The sequence below is a fragment of the Camellia sinensis genome, chromosome 2, assembly GCF_055761805.1.
Source record: "Camellia sinensis isolate YWXY chromosome 2, ASM5576180v1, whole genome shotgun sequence".
Taxonomy (NCBI): Eukaryota; Viridiplantae; Streptophyta; class Magnoliopsida; order Ericales; family Theaceae; genus Camellia; species Camellia sinensis.
The window spans coordinates 66,252,001-66,268,747 of NC_138962.1; the positions used below are offsets into that span (position 1 = coordinate 66,252,001).

General features: G+C 31.6%; 2 protein-coding genes and 1 pseudogene across 4 annotated transcripts; all 3 read left to right on the forward strand.

The window, feature by feature from the left end:
• Positions 1-1,190: 1,190 nt before the first annotated feature.
• Positions 1,191-7,519, forward strand: LOC114323776 (NAD(P)-binding Rossmann-fold superfamily protein). Its single transcript, XM_028271452.2, has 3 exons — positions 1,191-1,919; positions 4,447-4,796; positions 7,191-7,519. The coding sequence occupies exons 1-3, from the start codon at positions 1,428-1,430 to the stop codon at positions 7,339-7,341; spliced, it is 993 nt and encodes a 330-aa protein (XP_028127253.2). The 5' UTR covers positions 1,191-1,427; the 3' UTR covers positions 7,342-7,519.
• Positions 7,520-7,659: 140 nt separating this feature from the next.
• On the forward strand, positions 7,660-12,089 carry LOC114323778 (Polyketide cyclase/dehydrase and lipid transport superfamily protein). Of its 3 annotated transcripts, none has more exons than XM_028271455.2 (6): positions 8,634-9,049; positions 9,138-9,393; positions 10,123-10,281; positions 10,376-10,522; positions 11,078-11,127; positions 11,882-12,089. In XM_028271455.2, the coding sequence occupies exons 1-6, from the start codon at positions 8,838-8,840 to the stop codon at positions 11,916-11,918; spliced, it is 861 nt and encodes a 286-aa protein (XP_028127256.2). In that variant the 5' UTR covers positions 8,634-8,837; the 3' UTR covers positions 11,919-12,089. The 3 variants fall into 3 exon arrangements, with proteins under 3 accessions (XP_028127254.2, XP_028127256.2, XP_028127255.2); XM_028271454.2 differs by having other exon boundaries at positions 11,078-11,123; XM_028271453.2 differs by lacking the exon at positions 11,078-11,127 and having other exon boundaries at positions 7,660-9,049.
• Positions 12,090-14,613: 2,524 nt separating this feature from the next.
• Positions 14,614-16,747, forward strand: part of LOC145814018 (putative methyltransferase At1g29790) — a 28,853-nt pseudogene continuing 26,719 nt past the window's right edge.

A 16,747-nucleotide genomic window follows, 5' to 3' on the forward strand; every position in this document is an offset into this window, starting at 1 on the left:
TTCTTTAATTATGTTTTATGTTGTGTTTAATTATGATATATATATTTTTTTAATTATGACTCAAAAAATTAAAATTATTTAATTTTTTTTAGTTATAAGATACATATGGTATACACCCTTTAAAGATGTATGCCATAATATTTTTCTAAAGTATTTTAAATTAAGAAAATAATATGGTCGCATTATTTTATTTTTTTTGGGTGAAAATTCTATATGAAAAAATATACTATAATAGCCACTATTTAAAAAAAAAAAAAAAATTATTTGAAAGGCAATACAAAGAAACCCACGACCATAATTTAAGGAATTTTTTTAAAAATCCCTTATATTAAGATTTTATAAAATAAATGACATATAATATTTTTATAATAGTTGGGGTTCCTTAATATTTTCACAGAGAAAATTTGACTCAGAAAAAGTTGTGCCTAACTCAAAGAAATTTTAGCCCTAACACAGAGAAATTTTAATTTTCACAATTTTTTTTTGATATAATCACAGAGAAATTTTAAAAATTTTATGGTATAATCATAGAAAAATTTCATTGAAGAACTTTAGCTAATAAACAAATATCTTGGAACTCTTCTATTACACAAAGTTGGAGAAATGTGTTTTACTAATTTTTTCCATAATTTAAGGTTTATTTGGAAAGTGGTTTTTTTTTTAATAATTTTTTAATATTTTAATTAAAATACCCAATGAAAAATTAAGGTAATTTATAAATACACTTTATGAGATTTATTTAAAATATGAATTGTTTTTATGATTTTAAAAATTACATTTCACCATCTGAAGTTTATAATTTCATAATTTCATAAAATCAATTCATAATTTTTAATAATATCATAAATTTATGTCAATTAATAATTCATATAATTCTATTATTATAACATAAAACAGTTAAGAATTTTATTTTTACAGTTAATTCTGTTAAATAAACAATTATGATAAGAATTTTAAGAGATGTATTTATAGACCTTGTTTGGGAAGTTAACTATTTTAGTATGTTATTTTAATTATTAACTATTTTAGTAGGTTAAAATAATTATATTTGAGAAGATAATTAAATTTTTTTTAGTTAAATATGAGATTTTTAAGAAAAAAATAAAATGATTATGAATTTGATATAACATTTTATCTTATTAATTATTTTAATTTATTTTATTTTTTAATACTATTTTAACTACTAAAAAAAAAAGAAAACTCAAAATGCTTTTCCCAAACACCCCCATAATTTATCCAAAAGCTAAACGAAATTTGTAATTCGCTTTCTTTTGATAAGTATTGATTGATTGCGGATAAGAGTGTAGAGAAGCCATAATTTATCCAAAAGTTAATCGAAATTTGTAATTGGCTTTTTTTTTTTTATAAGTATTGATTGATGGGCTGCGGATGAGAGTGTACAGAGAAGCCACAACAAACAAGCAACAATGGCGGACCAGACTTCTACGACCCGTAAACCACCGGTGTGCGTCACAGGCGCGAACGGCTTCATAGGCACGTGGGTGGTCCGAACCCTACTCGACCACGGCTACACCACCATCCACGCCTCCATCTTCCCCGGCTCCGACGCCTCCCACCTCCTCAACCTCCCCGGCGCCGCCGGCCGCCTAGTGCTGCACGAGGCCGACATCCTCGACGCCACCGCCGTCTCGAAGGCGATAGAGGACTGCAAGGGCGGCGGCGTATTCCACGTGGCGTCACCATGCAGCCTGGAGGACCCCAAGGACCCACAGATGGAGCTGGTGGTCCCCGCCGTACAGGGCACCCTCAACGTCATCGCCGCCGCCAAGATTTGCGGCGTCAGGCGGGTGGTCCTGACCTCCTCGATCTCCGCCATGGTGCCAAACCCTAATTGGCCACGGGACAAGGTCTTCGATGAGTCCTCATGGACCGACCTCGATTACTGCAGATCTCGCCAGGTTTTCCCTTTCTTTTGATTTCTCGTCATATTGTATATGTGATTTAATTATATGAGATTTTTTTTTTTTGGTAGCTTTAATATATCTTCTAGGATTGTTATGCAAATTGGTTTGTTTTTCATTAAGATTTTTGCTACGTTTTTGAGGTTTTAATCATATGCTATGCAACCTACCAGTGACTCGGGGACAATATTTTAAAAGTGGGACCGGTGTATATAAAAAGGGGTAAGTGGATAGATTACTGGTCCAACTGGTTAAATCGGAATTGAATCGGGACATTATAAATATATTTAAATAAAAATATAAGTAATAAAATGATAAATTTAAAAAAATAAAAATATTAAGTTACGTTTGGTAGAGTTTTGTAAATATGATTTGAGAGTATGAATTGTATTTTAAGTTTGTGAGCTGTGAAATTATGATTTGAGTGTAGAAAATTTGTTTGGTTATGGTTTTTGAATAGAGTGTTGAATTGAGTTTTGTATTGAGTATAGAATTGAGTTTTGAAAGTTTGATTTGATATGTAAAGTAAGAAAATTTGTTTGGTTATGAGTTTTAGAAAGAGTTTTCAAAACTTGATTCAAATTATTATAACTCATAACAAAATACACTACTTTCATACTATTGAAAATTCTGATCAAAACTCATAACCAAACTCTATTTAAAATTCAATTTAAAAATTTTATTATCAACAGAAAATGACAGTAATCAATTTTTTAATTGAAAATACTGCAAAGGAAATAATTTTTTTTTCAAAATAAATATTCAAAAAATTTAAATCATAAATATTTAAATAATCTAAAAAATTTAATAAATAAAAAATTAAAATAAATATTCAAAAAATTTAAATCGTAAAAATTTAAATAATTTAAATATTCAAAAAATTTAAATAATTTAAAATGTTAATATTTTAAATTTAAAAATAACTCTACACTCAAATCGTAACTAAACACATAAAACAAAACTCAATTAAGAAATTATTTTTAAAACTCATAACCAAACACATAACTCGAAATTCCATATTACTTTCACAACTCTACACTCAAATCGTAACCAAATACATAACAAAAAAATTAAAATATTTAAAAATATTTTTATAAAATAGAGTTTGAATTTATTTTTATAAAATATTTTAAAATTTAAAAAATTAAAATCGTAATATTTTGAAATTAAAATATTTAAAAATATTCAAAAATTAAAAAATTAAAAAAATCGTAACATATTTAAATATTAAAATATTTCAAATCTTAACAAAATTAAAATATTTTTAAAATATTTAAATATTTAAATATTTAAAAAATTAAAATATTGATTTGAATTTTGTTTTGAAAAAAGTTTTGAATTATGTGTTTGGTTATGAGTTTTGAAAAGTAATGATTATGTTTTGAATTGAGTTTTGAGAAATGGGTGTAGAATTATGATTTGAAAATTCAAAACAAACAACACACTCAAATCAATAGGTGGAACTATAATTCAAAACGCTTACCAAACGGAGCCTTAATTATCTTAAATATTTTTCTTAATATTTTTTTACTAAAAAATATATTAATATATCTTAAAATATTATTAATTTTAATTTTAGAAGAAAAAATCAAATATTCCCTCCATATGATTTTAATTCAAATAATTTGATTGAAAAAAGAACAAAAATTTTGGAGGGATATTAAAATTTCAAGTCTCCCTCCAATAAATTTGATTGAATCCCACATGGATTTCTTGAGTTGTTTTGGAAGAATTTTTTTTTTATAAATAAGTATAGACTTTCACAATAATTCAAACTGATAAGAGGAGTCCTTGAAAGAGAGTTTTCAATTAAAATTTTCTTATATATATAATAAGAAAGAAAGAAAGAGAGAGAGAGAGAGGGGTTAGAAAATATCAAGAAGAAAGTTCAAAATTTTCAATTTCATCGATCCGGCGAACCGTCCCTGGGTCGACCGGTTCGGTGGTTCTCTCTAAAAAGGCTGGTTTTTGGCTTCAAATGGTTTAAAGGGTATATTCGGATCGGATCCCCAACCGGTCGAACCTGCCAGTTCGGTCCGGTTTTCAAAGCCATGCTCGGTGAGTCCTTTTTAAACCAACTCCTTGATTGTGTATATAGAAAAGAAAATTTCTGTAAAAAATACGTATGGATTCAACCATAGATGAATTTTGTGATAAAAAAGAATTTCAAGCACTACATTAATAGACCACTAAGTGACTATGTATTTGAATAAAAATAAAGTTGGTGTATCTGGAAGGCCTAAAGTTTGTCATAATGAGCATATTTACTGATTGGGTGTGTGGAGCTTCCACATTTAGAGATGTAATTCATGAGTCACCCCAAAGTAAGTTTTTGATTACTCTCAAGTATCAGTTGGTGACTTAGTTCTTCAAATTCATTACAAATAGTCTCCTCTACTTTGAATTTCACTGATTATCCCATTCAACTACTGTCTGATTTGACTGTAAAATATGACACCGACAACAATTTGAAATTATGTGTCAAAACAGAATCGTACTTGACAGGCTTTTTTGGATATGACAGAAATGGTACCCCGTCTCAAAGACACTGGCAGAGAAAGGTGCCTGGGAATTTGCAGAGAAGCATGGATTTGATGTGGTGGCAATCCATCCTGCCACGTGTCTTGGTCCTCTCTTGCAACCAGGTTTGAATGCAAGCTGTGCCGTCCTGCAACAGCTGCTGCAAGGATCAAAGGATACCCAGGAATATCACTGGTTGGGGGTTGTGCATGTTAAAGACGTGGCAGAGGCACAAGTTTTGCTCTTTGAGACCCCAACTGCTTCTGGTAGATACCTTTGCACCAATGGCATTTATCAGTATGGTGATTTCGCTGAAAGAGTCTCCAAACTCTTTCCCGAGTTTCCAGTTCACAGGTCTGTATTTACTGATATTTTAAATATATAAGGCTTTGCAGTATTTCATGTCTCGATATAAATAATCACTCTTTTTTTCCCGCTACAGCAACATAGTTTTATGCTCATCTCTCTGATATTGTTGTTGTGGAAATACAGAATCTCGCAGTTTTATTAAGTACCTTCAAGGAAAAGTTGTGTAAGATGATGTGCTACAAGACCTAGAATCCTAAAATCCTAATTCAAATATGTGAACCTTAGTAGCAGGAAAAGCTTTTGTGGGGGCCTCACTCCTAGCTCCAGAATCTCGCTCTGGAACCTTGCCCCCACCCCCGCTCCCGCTCCTGCTCCCTACCTTAAATTCATCTATGGGGCCCTCACTCCCCCATACCTGGCTCTGCTCAAGCTTCATGCAACTATGATTTGAACCATTGATTCTAGTACCCAATATATGATGTAATATCAATAAATCAAAATAACGCTTTTATGTTTTGTGCATTTAGCTCTTGGAATGCACACACACAAACTACAGAAACTTGGCCCCCCCCACTTAGGCAGGGCAGGGTATTAGGGGTATAGAATAGAATTGGGCACTCTGCTGCTTGATATGAAGCAATGGCCTTGCCAAACACTCATGTTCTGTGAACTTTAGTTGCGTGAATTAAGTCTATCTTGCACCTGGACTTTTCTTGCTGCTAGCCCTTCTAAAAATAAAGACTTGAAAAAAAATCATTCCATGGTAAAAAATGTGGAATACGTAACAAATGCTTTTTATAATTGAAGATGATTTTTGGGGACTGACCATGGTGAAACTTGAAAGTAGTAAACCTGTTTAGTTTTGTTTTCAAAATCTGTTCTGAAACAAAAATTAGTTCGATGAAAATAAGCACCAAAAAACATTTTTCAAAAGTTCAAAAATTATTTTTGCCTCAAAAAGAGAACCATATGAATCCAAGTTTTTAGTTTCTTTTTCGGAAACCAAACAGGGTGAATAAGTTCAGAAATGGTGATTAGATGACCCCACTTAGTTTATTGATCTTGCTCAATGTGGGGCACAGGTGTAGATGAGTTCAATTTTCTTGCTAGTAGCTACAATAATTTCAACATTCTTAGTCCTATCCTTTTATCATGTTTCCTTATCCTTTTCATGATTATTACTAATGGTGGTTCCACCCCTCAAAATTGGGAGCTTCTCTTGTTTTTGTTTGGTTTCTATACCTCTCATGCAATATTTTCTGATATCTGTAGGCCTGTTTCTATTTTAGCTTCTAAGAAGCTCCTCTTATTGGTCAAACAATGTCCATTCTTGTCAATCACCTCCTTGCCTTTATCTCAGCAATGGAGCAATTCCTTGTCAATATAATTGTTATCTTCTATGCTTGTTTGTAGTATGCCGCTCTTTTTCAATTTCATTTTCCTTTTTCTTTTTTAATTTTTTTTTTTTTTATTATTATTTTTGGATTCTTTCAGTTTGGCTTTCCTGATGCTTTATGATTCAGATGCTCTCTTGGAGTCCTATTGAAGCATCTTATCTTTTATAGACACTTAGAAGATAGAGGAAAAAAACATATGCTGCTTTAGTCCAGTGTACATTAACTCAGTGTCATCAAGTTTGGTAATTTGTATATAAAGCTGTAGCAGTATATAATAATATTGAATAGCAAGAAATTTCTCATGATACGGTGCGTCTCCTATGGTGACCTAAGCTTTGGTAATCTATGCAATTCATTGACCAAGTATTCTTTGCCTCTCCTGCCAACTGTCTTTAAAAGGGTTTGGAATTTGCTGATGAATCTTGAGCAAGACCAAGTTATTAGTTATTATTTTTGGGACCAAATGTGGTCTTTGTTTCTTTTGCTTCTAGTTACCAGAGTAAGATGTCATATATTAAAAAACAAAAAAAGGTTGCATAGCAATATGAATTATAGCCTTTTCTTGTTTTCCTCGGGCCTCTGGTCCCCAAAATTGGATAGATTAGGAAATGAGTTATTCACTTATGCATTGCATGTATTCTTCTATCTTTTTGAAAAAGAAAGTACTTGGTTAATTGCGATTATAATGATTCTATAATCTGCTCAGTAATTATATTCCAACAAGAAGTGTTGATTGGTACCACATACTATGAGAAAAGTGGTGTTGTCATGCTCAGTGAAAAAGGGACAAAAAAGAAAAAGAAAATAGTAAAGAACCAGAAAAAAAAAAAAAAAAAATCAAAAAAAGGAAGAAAAAACATCAATTGCTGAAACAAAAAGAGTAAATTGCAGTAAAAAGAGTAACTTTCATATTTTCTTGGTTCATCTTTTTAGTTCTTCATATTTTTATCTATCTTTAGCTAAAATACTTTTCCTCTCTGTTTAATTGATATATTTCATTGTTTCATATTTTGCAATCTCTAAACCTTCCAACCAAATGCAGGTTTGAAGGGAAAACAAATCCGGGTTTGGTAGCATGCGAAGACGCTGCAAAGAGATTGATTGATTTGGGACTAGTCTTTACACCTGTTGAAGATGCTGTCCGTGACACTGTGGAAAGCCTTAGAGCCAAAGGCTTCTTGCAGCAGAAATAATCACAATCCCAAATCCGTTTGTCTTTAGAGCTACAATTTTCACAAATTTCATCTTTTCCTTTGTTTAATTTGGGATAATAATGCAGTGCAACAGAACATTTAGCAGGATTATGTCCATTTTATGGTTTGGTAAATAAATTTACAATAATTTTATGAATACAGAACGATTCAAAGAAAATAGTTGACTATACATATCAAATAGTGAGGCCTTATAACGATCTCATACCACATTGAAAGTTTGTATATGTGATTTTGTGTGTAATCTTCAGCAATTGTCTCCAAAGTATAGGTTGTTAGAAAATGAGTCCGGCAATGTATATTAAGCTATTTAACACGTTTCCTGAGGTGCAATTCCGCCTTGCATATGAAATGGAAATTTCCATATAAAGAGAGAAGAGGAATGCAAACGGAGAGACTTGAAACCAAGAGACAAAGACTGCTCTCAATTTGAGTGTTGATATATGTTAGACCATCAATTGTTCCAAAGCTTAAAACTTCCGAGAAAATTGGTGAGTTACATATATAAAACACCATTTTTACTAAATAATTTGGACTTGAGCATTTTCAGTTATGTTAGTAGATCAATTTTTTTAAAGTTATGAGGCATGACCAATGGTATCAGAGCCGACTCATTTACACAATCACATGGAGCTAATCATGGTTATTTGGTTAATTATGGACCTTTGTGACAATGCTACTTTGCATCTAACTTGGTTCAAGTATTTCATGACTTGAGCATTTTGAGTTATGTAGTAGACCTACTTTCTTTAGGTCATTTGGGCCTGTAGTGTAGACGGTGGAACGTTGCTCTACTCAGTACTCTACCTGTATTTTCTGTGATCGGTTTCTATATTTGGTAGAATTGCTATACCATTATGGTTTTTGTCTCCCCCACTACTGGTGGTGAGATATTTGATGTTGGCTTGTGTCCTTTAGCACTCCATACCCTGCATTTGAATGAGAATCAATAGAATAGGTCCAAAGCTCATGTTACAGTTGCAGAACACTGCATTAAATTATATGCTTCAAAGTGACACAATAAGTTTGTTTTATTTATTTATTTATTTATTCATTTTTAATATAAGTACAGAGAATGGAGATGAATGAATGAGCAAAGTACAACTGCTAATACTTTCCAAAGACCAGCCAAACCAATAGATTGGGACAAGGTTTGTCCATTGGCACGTGAGCGTGGGGACCGAACTGTTGTGATCGGGTGTGCTCTCTGTCACCCATGACCAGGCAAATTTTAGGTGAATCATAAATTGAGAGTTTGTTAATTAAACTCTCTTGTTGCACTGATCTGGCTTTAGTTTTTAGTCTTTTTGCTCTTCAGATTTCCCTTTCTCTCTTGTTAAAAAAAAAGAAAGATTCTTTCCTTGTTAAAGAGCTCCAATGCACAAGGGGTGGGGAAGTTGATGCACATGGTGTGTTTGTGACTTTTCTTGAGAGAGAGAGAGAGAGAGAGAGAGAGGGATGTGAAGTTCTAATCATGGATGTGCTTCTGGCATTTACATGTGCTTCAATCACCTCTACCCACTTCATATTATTCTATACTTTCCATCTTCCCTCCAAAAACTCTCTCTATCTCTTTCTCACTCGCCCGCTCGCTCTTGTGTATATATATTCCTAATTTTCTAGCATTAAAAGAGGGCTTGAAAACAGCAGAGATGAGCAATAGTCCAGCAGCACCTTGCACTAGATCATGGTAGATATCACATTTTTGTGAGGTTCAATTGATTGTTATTCTAATTTGGCAATTGGGTTTTTGATTGTTGTTGTTGTTTTTCATGAAGGTCCATTAGTGAGGACTCATTGAGGAGGTACGTGTTCTATGCAAGTGAGAACTGTATTCAGGAGCTGTTGTCAGCTTCTGACGCAAACAGGGTCGGAAATGGGAATGATGGGTGGAAGGTAGTGACACTTGACAATGGAGTAGAGATATCAAAGCGCCGGTCTGGATCACTCCACACTTTTCGGAGCCGGTGGCTGTTAAGATCAGTCTCTCCCCAGCAATTCATTACTGTTGCCAATGCAATTGATGCTGCAAAGGTGAATTTCCAACTTTCTTATTATTATTTTCATTTTCACTAATTTTGTTTTTTATGTATTCGAGAACAAAAATAATGAAAAGTTAAAAGAACTCCTGCGTTTCATTTTTTTGCAATTCAAATAATAATTCCTAAATTACAATTTTTTTTTATGGACTTACATGTAGTTAAAAAATAAAAATCGACATCAAATTATAATTTCATCTTATTCATATCTTAATTTGAACAAATCATATCAATTTCAAAAAATATACAATTACTCTATATCAAAACCATAACATAAAACAAAAATAAATTTTCTTATTTTTTGTCTTTTGTCTGTTTCAACACATCAAAGACAAGAACTTATGTCCTAGCATTCTCCATCAGGGAGTTTTTCTCTGTTTTCCAATAAGTAAAATAAAATTTACTGCTTAAATTATTTCATGAAAAAAAAAGAAGGAAATACCCCATCTTGGATGGAAGTTGAATCGGATTGTTAATGCCAATGTCGTAATTATAAAAAACGTTTCGAAAAATTTGATATTCTTAACATTACCTAAAACCTAATTCCCGCATTATTATATATGCACATATTTATGTAAGCAATAAAGTTTCATGTGTAACGGGTTATGTGTCACTTCCCTCTCACAGTCCGTGGCATGTTACATGAAAATTGAAATACCGCCTCTATGTAAACATATAATTTAATTTCCTTTTTTTTTCTTTTCTTTATTTTTTTTTTTTGCAGCAATGGGACTCTGATTTGGTGGAAGCTAGGTACATAAAAGATCTTGAAGACAACCTCAGCATAATCCGGCTAAGGTTCGGGGAGAACTCTAAGCCTCTGTTTCGAAACAGAGAGTTCATCGTCTATGAGCGGCGCGAAACCATGGATGATGGGACTCTGGTAATTAGTAATTTGAACTTAAAAACTGTGAGAATTTTACATTAACTTTTTATTGTTTTTTAAGTATTGAAATACCCACATTTTGTGACTGTAGGTGGTAGCAGTGGCTTCACTGCCTAAAGAAATAGCAGCTGGATTGCATCCAAGGCAAAACAATGCAATCAGAGGACTTTTGCTTCAGTCAGGATGGGTAGTTGAGAAGCTTGATGATGACTCTTGTATGGTCACCTATGTTGTTCAGGTAAGAGTGTCTTCAACCCTCAATCATATCTTTCATCAAATTTAAATTTGATGAAAATGGTACTCCAATTGTTCCATTAATTTGGTATCAAATTGAGAATGGCTTAAACTTTTCATTAAATTGAGGATGCCTGGAACCTTTCATTAAATTACTATAGATAGTCGTTAATATAGGAGCACCGGACGACCGACCGATTGTCCGGCCAGTTGTTCCCTCAGGCATCCACTTCTTTGCAATTTACACTGGTTGGTTGACCGGCCGAACATTCTCCCGGTCGACCGGTGATTTAATAAAAATTCAGAATTCTCCGTTGGAACGCTCGATATCAGATCAAGCCTTTACTCAAATTTTTATTCAAATTTGATGAAAAAAAAGAGTAAAAGTTGGAAATACTCTAATTCAATTGCTATGCTTACCAACTTTAAAAGTAAACACAAAACACCACTTGTAAGCAAGCGTTGAAGCCTTCAATTTAAAAGTAAACACAAATTACCAACTTGTAAGTAAGGGTTAAAACTTTTAATATTTTATTTTATTTTATTATTTATTTTTTAAGTAAAAGAAGACAATCTCAATGAACAAAGCTTGTGTCAGGCATGTGGTAGGTCAGACCTATCTACTCTTACTCCAAAGATGAACTTAGGACTATTTTGAGGAGATAATTATAATTAATTTTTTGATTAAAAATTAATTATAAATTGATTATAATCAGTTTTTTGTATGAAAGGGAAGTGGGTTATAATCTGGAAAGTGAATTATAACCCACTTCCCAAACCCCAAAGACGGAACAAGTAGAGGTGATTGTCACCCTACAATTTCACTCAAAAATCATTAATTATTAATTATCTCTAAACTATGTTATAGGCCGATCCTCATTAATTTAAAAACAAATAAAATAAAATTTAAGTGGTTGTCCTTTCTACCTTCCTCTCTGTCTATACATGATAATTTAATATCATTTTTTTAAGAAAGGTGAATAAGTCCAACATGTCTGCAATCACTTAAATTTTTTAATTAAACCATGCATAGAATAAAAAATAATTAATCCACCACTTCACACGGATGCTGTTAATATAAAAAAAACCTTAACATGGAAACCCCAAAAAAAAAAAAGTCTATTTATATATTTTGATGTTAGTTTTTACTTTTTATTTCAGTAAAAATTGAATATTCATCAATCCTAAATTAAAATTCTGAGTCTGTCCCTATACTCCTTGTGAGAGGAGGCAGTTTTTTTTTTTTTTTTTTTTTATAATTTTATGAATGTGTTCTTTTTCTTTTTTTTTTTTTTCTTTTTTTGTGTGCAAGTTTTAAAAATATAGTAAGCTGATTTTATTTTATTTTATTTTTACATTGCAGTTGGATCCAGCAGGGTGGCTACCAAAGTGCTTTGTGAATCGACTGAATACAAAACTGGTCATGATCATTGAAAACCTTAGGAAATTAGTTCAAGGTTGTCCCACCAATGGTGGTGATACATGATGATTTACATGGTGTAATTTAAGGGAAACAAGGAAATGTGAGTAAGATTTTTATATATATAATTACAGCATCAATTTAAAAATTATCTATAATCTTGATAATCTCTCTCTCTCCCCCAAGTCAACTACCTCACTTGCACAGATCATGGCATCATTTACAAGGTTTTTTAAGATCAACCCCACATGTTATACAATGGACAACATGATGATTCAAGGATCTCTTTTGTGGGATCCAACATTTCCAAAGCTCAGGCACTCAATTGAATAGTAATGATTATTAATTTATGTCATTATCTTTGGATCTTGCAATAGGATCATCCAAATTAAACTATTTATGTGGTTTTAGGGCTTTCTTTTAAAAGATGATAGATGGGCTAGTGGTTTTTTTTTTGGAGAAAGAATACTCACAATTATTACATAATATGAGAATTTCAAGATATGGAAATTTCAAGACATAATTCAACAACTGTGAATAAATTATTCAATGGAGCAAGTTTACATGGTGCCTCAGCTTAATAGTTATTGATTTGTATAGTGGAGATTATCACTTTTATGTTGGTGTTTTGAAAGATAATATAAGAAGTATCACTTATTGATAGGAGTACTTATTAATTTTTCACAATTGTGAGTATTTTCAGTTAAGAAGGAATTGAAAATTTTGAAACATATAATCTCGTGCCCAAATATTTTACATGCTTAGAATGAACTAAATCGAGAACCAATGACTGTTAATTGGACCTCAAAGTAATAAACTTGTAAAGTAAATAGGGTTGTTATCTGGTTTATTAAGAAATCAAACCTTAGGCCTGGTTTGGGAACTTGTTAATTTAGTAACTTTTTGGTTATTTGGTTAAAATATGAATTAAAAAAAACTAGTATGTTTGGGATGACTTTTTGACTTTTTACGAAAAAATATGTAAAAAGTTGAGAGAAAAGAGAACCTTTACTTTTTGGTATCAATTGTTGACTTTTTGACTTTTTTAATAACTTTTTGACTTTTTAACTAAACCGGTCTGTTGCCAAATAAATCCTTAGTGAAAGGAGATTCCTTAAAGCAACATGGTCACACTAGCTTTCATTAAAAGTTAGAAAAGGCTAATCCGAAGTAGATTATTTTCTATATATTATAATCATTACATCACCACCAAATACTTTTTCCACCCCCATACAGTTTACACAACACAAAAATGGGCCACCATTGTCATTTTAGTTGCTTGATGTTTCTTGTGAACATGCTAGTGTCCAAACACCACCTGTTCACCATGTATGTATCACCACCTAAAAATACTTTTTTCGCACAAATTATTATACTTGTTTAGAGAGTGAATTGGGTTTCCTTTATTCTGAAAATTTTCTGATCTTGACTTGAAATTCTTATTGTTGAAAATTTTCACTATATTATGTTGCTGAAAGTATGATGGATAGAGGATTGAGGAAATTTTAAGACAACAAATCTGATGATGTTAGAGTATATCCTTGCCCTTAAAAGGACATAGAAAGAGATGAGTAATTTCGGTCCAAAAAAATCTTATGTCCCTTAACTTTAAATTTAGTAATAATTATTTGGTCATGTATTGGGATTTTTGTACTTTTAGATTTTCAATTATTCAACGACTGTTAGTAAATGAAGATAAGAAACCAATTTTTTCGGACAGCAGATCCTTACGTGCTTTTAGTTATCATTATCTAACTAAAGAATGCAATGCCCTAAACCCAAATTACAAGTGTTATGCCCTAAACCCTAATTGCAAGGCTTGTACTACTATTTACAATCCATTATGGGAGTATATTAATACACCGATATTACAATCCTAGAAAAGGAAATCCAAAAAATCAATATTCTAAATTCATTTAAAGTGTGGTTTCATATTAACAATTTTAAATGTGATTCATTTTATGATTAATCTTTTGAACTTTTCGATATTAATACATGTGATAGTCATGCATACACAACAAAAATAAATAAATAAATAGTAGATAGGCATTTTGCATCAGTAAATGTTGCTTTCTTTGTAATATTCCTATAAGCCAGAAAGCAGAGGGGCTTCACAGAGGACATCTCACATGTGACTAGAAAGATATCTATAACTGCCCAAAACAAGGGCCTTGACTCTTTTTATTTTTTTAATTATTGTTCACTGTTCAAACTAAATATAATACCATGTCAAAGTTATAGATACAAGTCTATTGCCTTGTTTTATTATTTCAACCCATGGTAGAAGATGAGTTTTCTCAAGATCCCAACATGAGGACCCTCTTTAACTGTTTGAGAGCCACCTTCCCAACTGGCACTCACCAAATAATCCAAATCTATGATCAAATTCCTCTTCCAATTCATTCTTTTCATGACAATGATTTGCTTTGCTCTCATGGACTCTTAAATTGTGTTTGGATTAAGAATTTGAAAAGTAAAAAGAAAAATGTAAACGAAATACAAATACAACCTTAAAAATTTTGAAAGGGAAAAGGAAATGGAAAGAAAATTTAGATTATAAAATTCACATCTCCCTCATTTTTCCCTTTCCTTTTTGAAATTTCTAAATAAATTCATGATTCAGACACAGTCTTAAAGACTTCAATAGAGCAGAGAGCAAAAGCTTGTGATGAAAAATGAGATTGAAGATATTTTCACCAGAAATTGAGGTTCTATCTGAAATTCATGGGTGTGATGCAATGTCTCTTATATTTGGTGATCAATTAAATTGAGCAAAGTTTCTGTATCTGTAATAGCTGACTTTTGTTGATGAGCATTGTTAATTCAATCACCCAAATAGTGAGGCTTAACTCGATCATGGTTCCCTAAGCTTTTCCAATGAAAAATTCCCTTGCCTACTTGAGAATGCAAACTTTTGTTGAAATGGAATCTAGTCTTACTTTTGAATACAAAAAAGATCATTTTCATGTTTCAAACATATGACACACAAGTCGAAAGCAACAGTTCTGGCCTAAAATTTCACAAGGGTTCTTGTTCTCCTCCTATGTATGTTAGTTTGTTATACATGTCAAAATGCAAATCTTGAACAAAGTCTGAATTTATTTTAAAACACATTAAGTTTTCATACTAAACATAAACACTCATTAGTTGGCTCAACTTGATTATGTGCACTACAAAAAAGCTACTTGATCTCAACTCAATTCAATTAAAACTAGTCTGCTATAAAATTAATATAAAATATAAAATAAAAAAAGCTAGTGTGTATCATATAGATCAAGACTTGTACCTTGATTCTTTACTCGTAACCTACTAGGAAGAATTGCATAAAATCCTTCGATAAGCTTCTTCCTGTTTATTTCTCAATGGTATTCGATGATAAAGACAATTCCTTTGAAATTTGGAGATCAACTCAAAAGTAAATAAGTCAAATCGAAACACATTTTAAAACTTATTAAATTTTCAAATAAAACTTAAATAGCCTACTATTCAACTCATTTAGAATCCTAGTTTATTATTATTATTGTTATTGTTATTGTTATTGTTATTATTATAGTAGAAAAACAATATGGGTAAATTACACTGACACCCTTGAGATTTAGTCTAATTACATTCTACCCCCTAACATTTTAGAAATTACATTATCATCCATGTAGTTAATAGTCTCATTTCACAAACTCTCTGCTTATATAAAAGGCAACAACTTCTAATAGAAAAACAAAAAACATTACATTGGAAAAAAAAAAAGTTAAAACAAAGGAAATGAAAAAAAAAGAAAAAAGAAAAAGTAAAATAAAGTAAGAAAAGAGATAGTAGATGAATTTAATATTTTTATTTCGTCTAAATAATTACAATAACATGGAGATTAATATAATTTTTTAAATATTAAGAGGTGATATATATTAAATTCAAACCTCAAGACTGTAAGTATAATTTACTCAAAAGAATATGGTTGATTGTAGAGTACATGTTAGGTGCAGGTAGGGAATGTCAGTCTTGAGCGTCCAATGCGGCAGAACACAATGAATGATAGTGTATGAATATACATGCGTAATGCTAGGCCTATAGGATTTTCCAATATACTTTGTTATAATATATAGATACACATACATATAGAAACATCTAGAAAAATATTTAAAAATCAAATATGCAAATCAAATTTATACTACATAAATTTAAGTTTACACTATATACTATTTTAAAAATATTTTTGGGTACGTAACTTTTCTGTTATCAAGCCTTCACCCATCTCTGTCTCTCTCTCTCATGTATTCGAATCAAGCATGAGGAGAAATTTAAAAATAAAATAAAAAAATGAACAAAAAAGACACTAAATTTTTTGTCACTATTCTCTCGTCTTTCCCTTCCACAAATCCTTCTCAAATCTTAAATCCAAACACAATACTAAATTCGCAACAACTCTAATGCTATGTTTGGTTAGGAGATTTGAGAAGAAATTTGAAAATATAACGAGAAAAGATGTGTGAAATTAGGTAAAATGTAAGTACATTTTATTCGCATATCACCTACTTTTTCTCTTTTCCTTTTCAAATCCATTCTCAAATCCCCCAACCAAATACAATATTAGACTTTCTTCTTCTATTCTATTGCTTCACAGTTTACAATACACACACTCACTCATGGAAGGCATTTTCTAGTCTCCAGCTCGACTTCCCATCTCTTCCTCTCTCTCAATAACTCTTGACTGATGCTCTATTCCTTTACCCCACACACGCTCCTAGGAGGCTTTTCTAGTCCCCAACTTCACTTCCCATCTCTCTTCCTCTCTAAATCTCACCTCACAATCCTGTT